This window comes from Acomys russatus, chromosome 16 (genome assembly GCF_903995435.1).
Source record: "Acomys russatus chromosome 16, mAcoRus1.1, whole genome shotgun sequence".
NCBI classification, from domain to species: Eukaryota; Metazoa; Chordata; class Mammalia; order Rodentia; family Muridae; genus Acomys; species Acomys russatus.
Window position 1 is genome coordinate 7,238,722 of NC_067152.1, and position 15,313 is coordinate 7,254,034.

Sequence of the window (15,313 nt, forward strand, 5' to 3'; positions counted from 1 at the left end):
TTCTCTAAATACTGTAAACTGGGGTTGAGGAGAGAAGCCGGACAGATGTCTCAGCAGTTAGGAGCACTGGCTCTTCTAGGGAAATCGGATTCTGCTTCCTCCACTCACATGGTGGCTCACAGCTGCTTGTAACTTCAGTTACGGGCCATCTTCAAGGTTCCCTTCTGTCCTCTGCAGGCTCATGTGGGGCACCTACATACACATAGGGGCACACGCGCGCACACACATACACACACACAAACACACACACACATAATAAACGAAAGCATGGGAGCTGGGTATGGTAGTACACGCCTTTAATCCCAGCACTTGGGAAGCAGAGGCAATCTATGAGTTTGAGGCCAGCCTGGTCTACAAAGTGAGCCCAGGACAGCCAAGGCTACACAGAGAAACCCTGTCTAGAAAAACCAAAAAAATAAAATAAAATAAAGAAATAAAAATAAAGAAAGGAAGCCGGGCGTGGTGGCGCACGCCTTTAATCCCAGCACTCGGGAGGCAGAGGCAGGTGGATCGCTGTGAGTTCGAGGCCAGCCTGGTCTACAAAGCGAGTCCATGATGGCCAAGGCTACACAGAGAAACCCTGTCTCAAAAAAACAAAAACAAAACAAAAAAAAAAAATAAAGAAAGAAAGAAAGAAAGGAAAAAGGATATCTGACTGGAGAGCAGCTAAAGAGAGCCTTGGAAATGTGGCTCTCCACATGAGATTTTTGTTGACGCACGATTATAAGAGACGGACCCTCACTGTGCCATCCCTTGTGGCCTATGTGCATTCCAGGTCCCAAGAGTCTCTGATGGACGAGTATCTCCACAGGCAACCCCACCCCCACCCAAAGAAGTGGGTCCCAGCAACCCACAGCATCACAGCTCCCAAGAGGGTTTGCAGCCTCAGGCCTACTCCATACCAGTCTCCTGATAGGAACTCAGGTTTAGGAAGTGTACTAGGCTTTTTCTGTGTACAGTTCACAGTGGTCTTTTTCCGTGGCTGGGAGCTCTTCCTGTCTGTGGTTTGTGACTAGCTCTGGGCAGTCCCCTGGGGGCTCTGATATCAACCGTCTCCAGATGTGGCTGTGTGATGTGTGTATTTCCTGGACACACATGTGAGTGCGCTGTAACCCTGCTTGCTACCTCTAGCCCCACCGCCAGGGTCCGCCCATACCCACCCATCTCACCACTGTGTGTGCTTTGAATTTTCCCTGGCAGGAAATAGTGGATTGGTTCAATGCTCTGCGTGCAGCCCGCCTGCAATACCTAAAATTGGCCTTTCCTGATCTCCCAGAGTCCGAGGTGAGCGAAATGTTGGCTTTGCTTCTCAGTTGGTCTCTGTGTCGTCCCGTGCCACCCGTGCGCTCCCTCTCCCGCCCCCCCCCCTTTTTCTCTTCTCATGCAGGAGCTAGACTAGGTTCATTGCAAGTAAACCTTAGGAAAAACAGCTATCTGCAGGACCAAGGGCCTCAGCCTTTGAACATCTTTCTGATAGTTCCCACTAAAATATGCAAATGAGCCCTACATACTGTATGCAACGTGCTCTTATCTCATAACCCATTCTGGACAGTAATTACTTAGAACAGGCAATTGGGCTTGGTGATTATCCCACTCAGTGCATAATGGAGCTCGCCGGCCCCGGCTATGTCACCATTCTGTGGTGCCCTGACCTTGGGAAGATGCTGGGATCCTCCTCATTATCAGAGTGACTCTGCCTGTGGTGGGAACAGTCCACTGAAAACTTCATTTTGGCTATCCCCAGACATCTGAGACCTGTATCTACTTCCTGCCAGCTTGTCTGGGAAAGCTAGAGTGACGAGGGCTGAGGATGGCTGTTTGAGGCAGGAGGCCTGGGCCCCATGAATGCTCTGTCACCTACCTGCTATGTGACCCTTCACAGGTCCCAGTGCCTTTCCGAGCGGGTTTCCATATGCAGAAGACAGCGATTGGTCCGTGTCTCCTTCAGGGTCCCCTCTAGCTATGAGCTTCTGTAATTGAGGATGTAGGTTTGTTATTTTGTTTTTTTGTTATTACCATTTGTTTAAGACACAGTCTCACTGTGTAAACCAGGCTGGCCTAGAACTCACTATATAGACCAAGCTGTCCTGTAACTCACAGAGCCAGCCCCTCCTCCTGAGTGCTGCAATTAAAGGTGTGGGGGCCATGTGTGCATACACATATGTGCAGATACAGGTCCACGTGTATGCCCATCCATGTGGGGGTCAGGAGCCAGCCTCGTGTGTCATTCCTCAGATGCCATCTACCTTTAGTTTCTTGAGACAATCTCTCCTCATTGGCGTGGGCTCTCCCATTATGCTAGGCTGGCGTACATCTTTAATCCTAGCACTCAGGAGGCAGAGGCAGGTGGATCTCTGTGAGTCCCAGGCCACTCTGGTCTACAGAGCTAGCTCCAGGATAGTCAAGATTACACAAAGAAACCCTGTCATGAAAAAGACTTTGACTCTTTGGACCCATCTCCTTAGCCTGATCGTGGAGTTTCTTAGTCCCGTTTGTTAGGCTGTCACTGGAAGCCTAAATGTCCCTCAGTTCCTGGGTTTGCAGGGTGCTGAGTGCCTGGGATAGGATTGACTTCCAGCCCAGTGATGTAGCCGGTTGGAAGTTCCCCTGGCATGGTTCCCGGAGTATAGGGGTCAGGAGTCAAAGCTGGGATTTCCGTGCTTAGTCAGCACCCAGAGCCGAGTACTGCTGGCTCAGTGAGTCCAAAGTGCTGACTGCTGACCCAGGAGAGGGAAGGGTAAGAGAGGAGGACACAGAGCAGGTGTTTAAGCCTTGTTAATCTGGCCTGGCTTCCTGCGTTTGCTAACCTATGTGGAGGAAGTTGGTCTTTGACCAGTGTCCTTAGTGTTCCTTTGTCTCCTTCATCAATGGTTATTCTACCACGCCTCTCTGGTCTATGCTATTATGTCTGGGTGTGGTGCTCAGGTTAGGAATTTGGTGCTGGAAACCCAGGAAGTCTTTGTGGAGTTGTAATCTTTTCCCAGCTCCCAGGGCTAGGGTGCGGCCCAGGAATAGAGCTCTTGCCTAGTTAGTGCTAGACCTTGAGTTTTATTCCCAATACAAGGAAGAAAGAAGGTAGGCTTGGTGGCCTGTCATCTTAGCACTTTGGAGACTGGGGCAGGAAGATTGCTGAAAGTTTGAGGCCAGCCTGAGCCACAATAGTAAAGTCAAAATCAGGCCAGTTTGGGATACACAGGAGTAGAATGTTAGGGTGGAGGGAGGAAGGAAAGAAGGCAACTGAGGGAGGGAATGAAAAAAGCGCAGATTGGCCAGTGGGGGGGGGGGGTGGGGTGGAACTTGGGAGGCAGAAGCAGGTGGATTGCTGTGACTTCGAGGCCAGCTTGGTCTACAAAGTGGGTCTAGGACAGCCAAGGCTACACAGAGAAACCCTGTCTCGAAAAACAAACAGAGAAAACAACAAAAAAGAAAGAAGGGGGGCTGGAGAGATGGCTCAGTGGTTAAGAGCATCACCTGCTCTTCCAAAGGTCCTGAGTTCAATTCCCGGCAACCACATGGTGGCTCACAACCATCTATAATGTGATGTGATGCCCTCTCTGGCAGGCAGAACACTGTATACATAATAATAAATAAATCTTAAAAAAAAAAAAAAAAAAGAAAGAAGGAAAAAATGGGGTGAAGTTGGCATTGGTGGCGCACGCCTTTAGTCCCAGAGGCGGAGGCAGGCAGATCTCTGTGAGTTCCAGGCAAGGCCTAGTCTTCAGAGCGAGTTCCAGGACAGTTAAGGCTACACGGAGAAACTTTGTCTCAGAAATGCTCCCTCCTAGCCTGGTGTGATGGCACAGGCCTTTAATTCCAGCACTCGGGAGGCAGAGGCAGGCAGATCGCTGTGAGTTCAAGGCCAGCCTGGTCTACAAAGTGAGTTCCAGGACAGCCAAGGCTACACAGAGAAACCCTGTCTCAAAAAACAAAACAACCCAAAAAATACCGCTCCCCCCCCAGCACCTCCCACCCCCAACCCCTACCCCCGCCAAAAAAAAAAAAAAAGAATGTTGTGAGCCAGTGTCTGAAGTCCAGGAAAAGAGACTGCAGGCCAGGTGGGTTCCCTGGCTTCCCTGGCCTCGGCCAGCCCTGTGCTGGCTCAGATTCAGAAGGTGAACCGGTCGGGGCCGGATTTCCCCCAAACAGAATAAATCCTAGAGAGTATGTTTCAGGAGAATTGGTCTAGTCTAGTATAGACTGTCATTTTGGGTCTCAACTTCCCTTTCTTGCTTCTTGTTCTGATTGCCGAGATCCCTACCTCAGCTCTGCCGCAGCAACTCAGGGCCCTGCCGCATCCTTCGTAGTCTAGACTGCCGTTTGACACTCTAGGTTTCTCCAGTCCCCTTCTCCCCACTTCCAGGAAAGCATAGGAAGTCAATTCCCCGGAAGCTTCTCTGAGTGTAGGAAAGCAAGCTGTAAGGGCTGTTGGAGATCACAGTAGGAAAGCCCCCCCACCACCACCCACAGAGACAGAGAGGCTGCCAGGGTAACAGCCCACTGGGGCCAGAAGTGGTGCTAGGATTCAGATGGTCTCTTAACACCTAACACCTAGGCCAGAGTTTTTTTTTTGTTTTTTTGTCCACCCTGCTGTCCTCTCTTCATGGCCTGTGTCCTAATCTGTGTCTCAGCTGGCATTGCTGTGGTGTGGAGTGTGGTCAAAGGGCTCTGCTACCTTTATGGTTCGGTACCATAGTGAAATGGTACCATGGCTTCAGCAAAGTCTTCTTTTCTTTTTTTTTAAATTTCTTTTTATTTTATGTGCAGTGGTGTTTTACCTGCATGCATGTCTATGTGAGAGTGTCAGATCTTGGAGTTACAGACAGTTGTGAGCTGCCATGTGGGTGCATGGGATTCGAACCTGGGTCCTCTGGAAGAGCTGTCAGTGCCCTTAACCACTGAGCCATCTCTCCATCCCCCTTGGCCTGGTTTCTTAGTGAGTTAGGTGAGGCTGATTAGAACTGTACTCAGAGCCTGCCATGGCCACAGAGACTAGTGGGTTGTTTCTTCTCCTCCTCTTCCTCTTCTTCCTTCTTCTTCTCTTGTTTCTTTTTTTTTGGGGGGGGGGGACAATGTTTTTCTGTGTAGCTCTGGTTGTTCTGGAACTCACTCTGTAGACCAGGCTGGCCTCAAACTCGTAGATCTGAGCTGGATGTGGTGGCGCACACCTTGGATCCCAGTACTAGGGAGACCAATTGCTGTGAGTTCAAGGCCAACCTGTCTAGGACAGCCAGAGCTACACAGAGAAACCCTGTCTGGAAAAACAAAAAAAGGGGGAAAATTTTTTTTCGGAGGCCGGGCTGTGATGCACCCCCCCCCCCAAAAAAAAGACAACAACCCTCATAGATTTGCCTGCCTCTGTCTCCTGAGTGCTGGGATCAAAGCGAGCATCACCACAAAGCCTGTCGACAAGTGGATCTCTTGACACTTGACAGCCTTGCCTGATGTACAATCTAGGATGAATGAAATAAACTATACCTGGGACTGGAGAGATGGCTCAGAGGTTAAGAGCACTGACTGCTCTTCCAGAGGTCCTGAGTTCAATTCCCAGCAACCACATGGTGGCTCACAGCCATCCATGATGTAACCTGATGCCCTCTTCTGGCCTGAGGTGTACCAGTAGACCACTGTATAAATAATCAATAAATCTTAAAAAAAGAAAGAAAGAAAAACTATAACTGAGCCATACTAGAAGCCTCTGTAGACATACCGGGGCTCCTGGGCTGGCTTTGTTGAAACATTTGTGTTATATCCAGTGCAGACTCCCAACATTACCTATAATCCCCGAGTACACACCTTTTACCATCCCAAATGTCTCCTTTGCCTTGGGGCCACGTTCAGTCTGGAACCTTAAGCTCTGGGTGTGAGTAGGGCATCACCCTTTGTTTCTCCCCCAGCTCCTGCCTCTCATCACCAGGAACTACCTCAAACAAGGCTTCATGGAGAAGACTGGTCCAAAGGTACACTCTATTGCTTTCTGGGTTACTTAATATTGTTCTATCCCAACCATCAATAATGCAAAAAGAAAATCAGGACCGGGGCTGGGGGCGGGGCTGGGGGGGGCTGGGGAGGAGGGTTGAAGAGATTGGGGAAGGAAGAGGACCAATCTGTGTGAGTTTCTGTGCTGAAGGGCTGAGTAGAGACTAGGAGTTGGCTGGCTTGTGACCCAGCGTTGCTGCAGGAGTCTGTTCCTCTCACACACCAGCCTGTCATCCTCGCCAGTGTCTTTCCTCTGGTCACCATTAGACTCTAACTCTGGGGAAGCAATGCTGAGCGGGGATCCCTTAGTCAGACAGCTTCGGACAGGTGTGTCAAGAGTCCGAAGTTAGGGGTCCACCCGGTCAGACTGAAAACTCATACCCTTCCTCCTTACAATCAGCCTAGTTCCCTGCGACTAAGCACTCCCCCATCCCCCCAAGACCTACTCCCCCTGCTCCCTGCCCCCCCCCCCCAGCACCAGGTCATGCACTTCCTCAGATTACTGAGGAGAACAAGGAGGAGCCCTGGCTTTCCCCAGAAACCAGACAAGGGTTGCACAGACCCAGATTCTGATTCCTTTTTTTTGTTTTTTTTGTTTGTTTGTTTTTCTGAGACAAGGTTTCTCTGTGTACTCTTAGCTGTCCTGGACTCACTTTATAGACCAGGCTAGCTTGGAACTCCCAGCTATCAGCCTGCCTTTGCCTCCCGAGTGCTGGGATTAAAGGCATGCGCCATCATGCCTGGCCAGACCCAGATTTCTAGGAAGCTGAGGCAGAAGGTTTGCAAGTTTGAAGTTAGCCTGGCCTACATAAGAAATTCTGGCCTGCGGGTGTATATGTAGGCAGAGCACTGTATACATAATAATAAGTAATTCTTTTTTAAGAATTTGTTTTAACGTGGTGGCACACGCCTTTAATCCCAGCACTCGGAAGGCAGAGGCAGGAGGATCGCTGTGAGTTTGAGATCAGCCTGGTCTATAAAGTGAGTCTAGGACAGCCAAGGCTACACAGAGAAACCTTGTCTTGAAAAACAAAAAACAGCCGGGCGTGGTGGCGCACGCCTTTAATCCCAGCACTCGGGAGGCAGAGGCAGGCAGATCGCTGTGAGTTCGAGGCCAGCCTGGTCTACAAAGTGAGTCCAGGACAGCCAAGGCTACACAGAGACACCCTGTCTCGAAAAAAAAAAAAAAAAGAAAAACAAAACAAAACAAAACAAAAAAATATATATAATTTGTTAAAAAAAAAAAAAGAAACTCAGAGTCAGTCCCACCTGCCAATCACAAACTGAAAATTTAATAAGGCTAAGTAGGGTGTGGTGAAAGGGCTTCTCTGGCATTCGTAAGACCACAGGTTCAATGCAAAAACACAATTATAGCCTGGTATGGTGACACATGCCTGTAGTCCCAGCATTTGGGAGGCAGAGGCAGGTGGATCATTGTGAGTTCGAGGCCAGCCTGGTCTACAGAGCAAGTTGACAAGACAGACAGGGCTATACAGAGACCCTGTTTCAAAACAAAACCAAACCAAACCTCAGGAGTTGGTGATAGCCTCTTTCCATCAGGAGCCAGGTACAGTCTCTGGTTCTTTTTGTTTGTTTGTTTGTTTTCCTTTTTTTTTAATTTTTTATTTTTTTGTTTTTTGTTTTTCGAGACAGGGTTTCTCTGTGTAGCCTTGGCCATCCTGGACTCACTTTGTAGACCAGGCTGGCCTCGAACTCAGAAATCCACACCCTACCCTCCACCCCAGTACCAGTTCCTGGTTCTTGCCTCAGGCCTTTCTCTTGACCTGGGTTACAGTTGAGCCAAGGCTAGCACTTTCAACTTGGTGAGCAGGGGCCACTTCTGACTTCTCTTGCTTCCTTCTTCTGAGACTTATTTGTGCACAGCCTGAGAAAGAAGGAAGTGCCTCTTTTACTTGAAGGCAGAGAGCACCTTGAGGTGCTAAGCTAATAGGGACTGAGAAAGAGAGGGGGAAGGGGAGCAGAGAGAGAGGCTGGGCAGAACCTTCAGAATACGAGTAGGTGGTGGGGTACCCCTTTAATTCCAGCACTCTAGAGGTAAAAGCTGGGGGATCTCCCCTAAATTCCAGACTGGCCAGGACTACACAGTGAAACTGTACTAATGAGCATACAAACCAACACAACATACTACCAAGAGTCTGAGCAGGTGCTCAGACCCATGGACCCTAGAACCAGTTTCGGTAGACTCCAGTCTCAGTCCTGGCATGATAGGGTCATTTTTCTAGGCAGGGTATGCACTCCTAGGAGCCAGCCCCAGGGCAAAGCTCCGGAGGCTGTGATTGCGGAACCAGGCTAGGGGACCAGTGTGAACTAGCCCTGACCTCTGCGCCTGGCTTTGTCGTGTCTGGTAAGAGGTCCCTTCTTTTACAGCACAGAGAACCCTTCAAGAAGAGATGGTTTGCCCTGGATCCTCAGGAGCGAAGGCTGCTGTATTATAAGAACCCTCTGGTAAGAACCATTCCTCACCCCTCCTTAGCATGTTCCCAGGCGGGTGGGCCAGTGCAGGCCTCAGGGTATACAGAAAGACTGTCTCCCAGAATCCCAGGCAAGGAAGCCGTGGTAGGAAAGCACGTCTCGCCTCTGGGTCTTTCTCAGTTCCATTCAGGATTCCCCAGGGCTGACAACTGTGGTTAAAGGAGGCCTGGAGTGCAGTGGTTAGAGCTATGGGCTCAAGGACAGTCCAATTTGGCTGGAGTCAGGTTTCGACTCTCATCCTTGCCATGGTCAAGCCGTGCCCTAGGTTGGATATGCACTTAGCTCTTTACTTTTGTGTTTCCCTTCTGCAAAATACTGGCTTAGCACCAATGCCTTGTTCAGAAGTGGCCAGGATGCATATTGAAGTCACTAACACGTAAAGTGCTTGAGGTGGATCTGAGGGGACTCCAGCCTATAATCCCAGCTGCTGGAGAGGCTGGGACAGTTGGGTTACAAATTCAAAGACTCCATGGGCTAACCTGAGTAATTTATTGAGACCTTATCACAAAATGAGAGAGAGAAAGAGAGCTAGGTTCCGCTGAGTGCTTGTCTAGCACCAGTGGCCAAAAGAAAGCAAAATTCAGCCTTTGAGCTCCCAGTGCCTGGGTGTAGTCTCTAAATGTTAGAATTTTCAGCAGATTTCATGTGCAATATGCTTTAGGTTTTAACATTTCAAATCCGAAGTCGCATCTGCAATGACACAGACATCTCTTTCCCAAATTTGACCTTGGGACTGGCTGGGCTGCAAGGGCTCTTCTGCCTCCAAGGCAGCGTCTCCTGACCACATGCCTTCCATTTTCAGGATGCTTTTGAGCAGGGCCAGGTTTTTCTGGGAAGCCATGAGCAGGGATATGAAGTATGCGAAGACCTGCCCAAGGGCATCCGAGGGAAGCGCTGGAAGGCAGGACTCACTGTGGCCACTCCAGAGCGGAAGTTCATCTTCACGTGCCCCAGTGAGAAGGAGCAGCGAGAATGGCTGGAGAGTCTGCGGGGTGTCCTGAGCAGCCCCTTGTCACCCCTCCACCTCCTCAGTGAGAAGTTGGGGGCGGGTGGGTGGGAGTGGAGTTAGGGGTTCTTTTGGGTGAGGGCAGAAAAGGGCTCCTTCCCTGTGGTCCCGGAAGTGCCTGACTCAGCCTCTTCAGTCACCCTCACTTCCTGCCTGAGAAAAGCGCACAGGCTGCATATTATTTATTGCCAGAAATCCCTTCTGCGCCAAGTTCCTCTGTGCGGCTGTCCTCGTGAGCTTCAGGAGAGTCTGGCCTTAGCAGATCTGTAGAGGCTGGGATCTACTCAGTTGGTCAGATTCCTCACACCCATGTCCTTTTTCTCATAAGAACGCGTCAGCCCGGCACCCTTGGCGGAGGTCACCCTGCCAGGCACCTCCTGGGACCCTGGATTCCTCCCCACCCACAGGGAGGGCTATTTTGAATGCCCTCTCTTTTGTCTGTCTCCCTCTCCTGTTCCTCCTCTCTCTTCACCCCAGATGTGTCACAAGGAGACTGTTCCCATCTGTTGACAGCCCTCTGAGGGGCAAAGATGTGCTGAGTTAGGGAGGAAGCATCTGGCCCAGGGCCGAGCTTCTAGGTCATAAAGGAAAAGCTCTGGTTTTGGAAAAGCACAGACCGAAGAGGTGTCCGCAAAAGCCCCTGGGGAAACCCTTGTGCTCCCCACAGACTCACCAGGATAAATACAACTGTCATGGCCTGCCTTGACAGCTAGTGCTCACTTTTAATCTCAGTACTTGGGAGGCAGAGGCAGGTGGATCTCTGGGACTTCGAGGCCAGCCTGGTCTACATAGTGAGTTCCAGGACAGCCAGGGCTACATAATGAGACCCTGTCTCAAAAAGCCAAAAACCAAAGCCAAAAACCAAAACCAAAACCAACTAAACAGAAAACCCAACCCACAACTGTCTTCACTGTCAGTCCCCAAAGCCAAAGACACAGCTAAGCGGTAGTGGTGCACGCCTTTAATCCCAGCACTCGAGAAGCAGAGGCAGGCAGGTCGCTGTGAGTTCGAGGCCAGCCTGGTCTACAAAGTGAGTCCAGGACAGCCAAGGCTACACAGAGAAACTCTGTCTTGAAAAAACAAAAAACAAAACAAAACAAAAAGCCAAGGACACAGACGGCAATTGATGGAGCACTTCAGCCACTGCTCTCTGTTTTCTATCGGCCTGGGTCTCTGAGTCTCTGAGTCTCTGGCCTCTGGCCCTATTTTCCTCTCCATTTTTACCTATGTGTCTGTCTCCTTCAGTCTGTTTTGTTCTCATTTAAAGTTTCTGAGTGTTGGTTTGCTTGCTTTCCGTGTTGTCCTGGTTCCCTCTTGTCATAGCCCCCTTGTCCCCTCAAGCTGTTGCTTTCCACCTGCAGGGCAGCACCAACACGGCTACCTTCTCCAGCCAGCCCTCTTGTTTCCTTTGCAGACGCATCAGCAGAGAGTGGCTGTGGCCTCAGGTGACCCTTCGAGGAGGGTCTGGCTAGCCACTGAGCATTTGACGTCCTGGAGAAGTGTTCGCCTCCGGCCTGGTTGTCCAGGAGGAAGCTTCCGAGGCCTGCAGCTGCCCGTGTCCATGAACTCTGTCAAGACCCAGGGTGTGGTTTATCCTAAGGCTCCCTGGGCTCCGTCCAAGCAACCGTTTTTCCAGTCTTGAGGAACTGGTTCAGAGAAGACTTCAGCTCTGCACACATAGAAGTCCTGCAGGCTTTCTCGTAACTGCACTGAGAGCTGGGTGTGGTGACGCACGCCTGTTGGAAGGCAGGGATGCTGTTAGTTTGGTGCCAGCCTGGGCTATACAGGGAGTCCAGGTCCAGCCTGAGGTACATAGCAAGACCCTGTCTCAAAGAACAGAAACACAAGCAAGCAAACAAACAACAATAAAAACTACAGAGAGGGGTGGAGACCTAATAAACAAAGTGTACCTAATTGTGAAGAAATAATCATACATTCATATATTACTTACATGTTGCTGTGTAACTAGCTTGGGCTCTTCAAATGTCAATATTATAAAAGAAAAAATTGGCCAGGCATAGTGATAGATGCATTTTGGCCTGTGCACTCAGCAGGCAGAGGCAGTCAATCTCTTTGAGTTTGAGGCCAGCCTGGTCTACATAGGGAGTTCCAGGACAGCCAGGGCTACACAGAGAAACCCTATCTAAAAAAGTCAGGGAGGGAGGGAGGAACCTTGGAGCTGGAGTATTTAAGAGCACTGGCTGCTATTCTAGAAGACATGGGTTCAATTCCCAGCACCCATATGGCAGCTTACAACTGTCTTTAACTCCAGTTCCTGGGGATCTGAGATCCATCACATCAATATACATAAAACATTTTGTATTGAACATTTTTTTATTTTTAATTTTTTATATTTATTTTATTTTATTTTTTTGGTTTTTCAAGACAGGGCCTCTCTGTGAAACCTTGGCTGTCCTGGACTCGCTTTGTGGACCAGGCTGGCCTTGAACTCGCATCAATCCACCTGCTTCTGCCTCCCAAGTGCTGGGATTAAAGGCATGTGCCACCATGTCTGGCTATAAAATAGCTTTTAAAAGAAGTCACAAGCTAGGTGTGGTGGTGCACGCCTGTAATCCCAGCACTCAGGGAGACAGAGGCTTGCAGATCTCTAAATTCTAGGCCAACCTGCTCTACAAAGTGAGCCCAGGACAGCCAAGGCTACACAGAGAAACCCTGTCTTGAAAAACCAACCAACCAAGCCAGGCATGGTGGCACAGGCCTTTAATCCCAGCTGTTGGGAGGCAGAGGCAGGCGGATCACTAGTCTGGTCTACAAAGCAAGTCTAGGACAGCCAAGGCTAACAGAGAGAACCTGTCTCGAAAAACAAAACAAAACAAATAAAAGAAAAAAGAAAAGAAAACAAAAACCAAACAAACAAAGTTATTGCAAAGGACATAATTGGTGTTGGAGAAATTAGGATGTGTATGAGCTAACAATATTGTAAAATTGTGACAACGATGAGGCATTCGTTTTTTTGTTTTGTTTTGGTTTTTCAAGACAGGGTTTTTCAAGCCGGGCGTGGTGGCGCACGCCTTTAATCCCAGCACTCGGGAGGCAGAGGCAGGCGGATTGCTGTGAGTTCGAGGCCAGCCTGGTCTACAAAGTGAGTCCAGGATGGCCAAGGCTACACAGAGAAACCCTGTCTCGGAAAAAAAGAAAAGACAGGGTTTTTCTGTGTAGCCTTGGCTGACCTAGACTCACATTGTAGACCAGGCTGGCCTCGAACTCACAGCCTGTGCCTCCAGAGTACTGGGATTAAAGGCGTGCACCACCACGCCTGGAGATGATGGATTCATATAGAATGTTTCTGTTCTTAGGGAACACGTGCTAAATATGTCTGCAGCCAGTTTTTAAATGGCTCAATTAAAAGAATCAGTACATGGATATATGTAAGCGAACATAGTGCACATGTGTACATGTCTGTATATACAGAGTTTATCACTGATGAATCTAAATGAAATGTAAATTAGCACTTATTTTCCTATATGTGAACATTTTATATCGATTTGAGTTTTCATATTAAAAAGTTGATGAAACACCCAGCCTTCACTCTTTTCTGTTATTTTTGTTTTTGTTTTTTTTTTCAAGACAGGATTTCTCTGTAATAGCCCTGGATGTCCTAGACTCACTTTGTAGACTAGTTTTGTTTCTTTTATTTATTTATTTATTATTATTATTATTTTTTGGTATTTCGAGACAGGGTTTCTCTGTGTAGCCCTGGCTGTCCCGTACTCACTTTGTAGACCAGGTTACCCTCAAACTCACAGCGACCCGCCTGCCTTTGCCTCTTGAGTTCTGGGGTTAGAGGTGTGCGCCACCACGCCTGGATTCAGCCTTCACTCTTCAAAGGCAAAGGTTTTCCTTCAAGAATCCAGCATCCCCGGAGCAGTGCATGGTGGGTACATCTGCAGACCCAAGTACACAGGGGGTTTAGGCAGGTCCATTTGGGCCAAAGAGTCAGAGAACACCTTGGGCAACCTAGTGAGACACAGTCTCAAAGTTGGTGGGAGGGGCTGGAGGGGTAGCTTTCTCTGGTACAGTGCGTACTGACTATTGCATAGAACAGTGGTGACCAAAGGAGGTAGGGAGGTAAAAGTATTTACCAAACCAGAAGAGATACAAAGAGATGAAATGAATCGAATGCTCAAGCCTTTAATTCCAGAACTCCAGTACGCTGAACTTTGTGAGTTCGAGGCCAGCCTGGTCTACAAAGCCTGGTCTAGGACAGCCAGGGCTATACAGAGAAATCCTGTCTCAACAAAACAACAACAAAAATGCTGCAAGAGAGAAAAGAGTTCTCAGAACACCTCTGCTGCCCAAGAAAAGCTAGTCCCTCCGTTACAAGTGGGGTTACTTCATTGTACAGGCTTTGTGTCTGGGTAGATAAGTAACTATGGCTCTATCTTTTTGTTGTTGTTGTTTTGTTTTTCAAAACAGGGTTTCTCTGTGTAGCCTTGGCTGTCCTGGACTCACTTTGTAGACCAGGCTGGCCTCGAACTCAGAGATCTGCCTGCCTCTGCCTCCTGAGTGCTGGTATTAAAGGTGTGCACCGCTGAACAGCTCTCTCTCCATCTTGTTAACTAGAACGTTTTCCAGTGGCTGTTGACCTTCTTGAGACTGTCCCCTCATGGGTCATTAGGAGTCAAGCTCTAAGTGCTTGTACAAGTCATTGGGCCCAGGCTTTGAACAGTCAGGGTGTGAATGTTAAAGTGTGGGAATTTTTCCTTTTACTTTTAGGTTTATTTTGTTCCTAAGCTTAGCATACTTCAATCATTAGCACTTACATAAACAAGATAAGAAATAGTTAAAGAATTGGGCGTGGTGGCGCACGCCTTTAATCCCAGCACTTGGGAGGCAGAGGCAGGCGGATGGCTGTGAGTTCGAGGCCAGCCTGGTCTACAAAGCGAGTCCAGGACAGCCAAGATAACATAGAGAAACCCTGTCTTGAAAAACAAACAAACAAACAAACAAACAAAAACAGAAATAGCTAAAAATTTTTTCCCAAGAGGGCTCAGTGTTTAAGAGCTCTTGCTGTTCTCTCTTTCTTTCTTTCTTTTTGTTTATTTGTTTGTTTGTTTCTCTGTGTAGCCCCTGCTCTTGCTGTTCTTACAGAGGACCCTTTCCCCTCATCCATCTGGTAGCTCACAATGGTTAACTCCAGTTCCACAGGAAACATCGCCCTCTTCTGGCCTCCACAGGCACTGTATTTACAACATACTCTTAACATGCAGATCAAACACTCATGCACATACAACAAAAAGAAATCTGCAAGCCGGGTGTGGTGGCACAGAGGCAGGCTGGTTTCTGTGAGTTCAAGGCCAGCCTGGTCTACAAAGTGAGTCCAGGGCAGCCAAGGCTACACAGAGAAACCCTGTCTCGGAAAAAAATCTGCCCCCGCCCCCAAAAAAAAGAAAAGAAAAGAAAAAGATTTTCCTCTCTTCCAAGACAGGATTTCTCTGTGTAGCCCTGGCTGTCCTGGAACTATGTAGACCATAGTGTCCTGAAATTCAGATCTGCCTGCTTCTGTTTCTCTAGTGCTGGCATTAAAGCCGTGCCTGGCTTTACTCTACCACTGCCTGGCTTAAAGAAAGATTTACAAAACTTCCTCAGAGACTCCATTTCTGTGCACATTTGAGAAGACATAAAAACTCAGATAAGCCGGGCGGTATGGTGCATGGTCTTAATCCCAGCACTTGGGAGGCAGAGGCAGGCGGATTGCTCTGAGTTCAAGGCCAGCCTGGTCTACAAAGTCAGTCCAGGACAGCCAAGGCTAATACAGAGAAACCCCTTCTCAAACAAACAAACAAACAAACAAACAAACAAAACCCCTCAGATAAG

At 48.8% G+C, this 15,313-nt stretch overlaps 1 protein-coding gene across 1 annotated transcript in view; it reads left to right on the top strand.

Annotated features, from left to right (window-relative positions):
• Adap2 (ArfGAP with dual PH domains 2) overlaps nt 1–11,117 on the top strand; it is a 28,890-nt gene extending 17,773 nt beyond the window's left edge. Inside the window, exons 7-11 of the mRNA XM_051158544.1 lie at nt 1,201–1,284; nt 5,895–5,957; nt 8,365–8,442; nt 9,272–9,518; nt 10,837–11,117. Coding sequence (XP_051014501.1) covers nt 1,201–1,284; nt 5,895–5,957; nt 8,365–8,442; nt 9,272–9,518; nt 10,837–11,117 — 753 coding nt within the window. The remainder of the gene's footprint in view (nt 1–1,200; nt 1,285–5,894; nt 5,958–8,364; nt 8,443–9,271; nt 9,519–10,836) is intronic.
• Nucleotides 11,118–15,313: the final 4,196 nt, after the last annotated feature.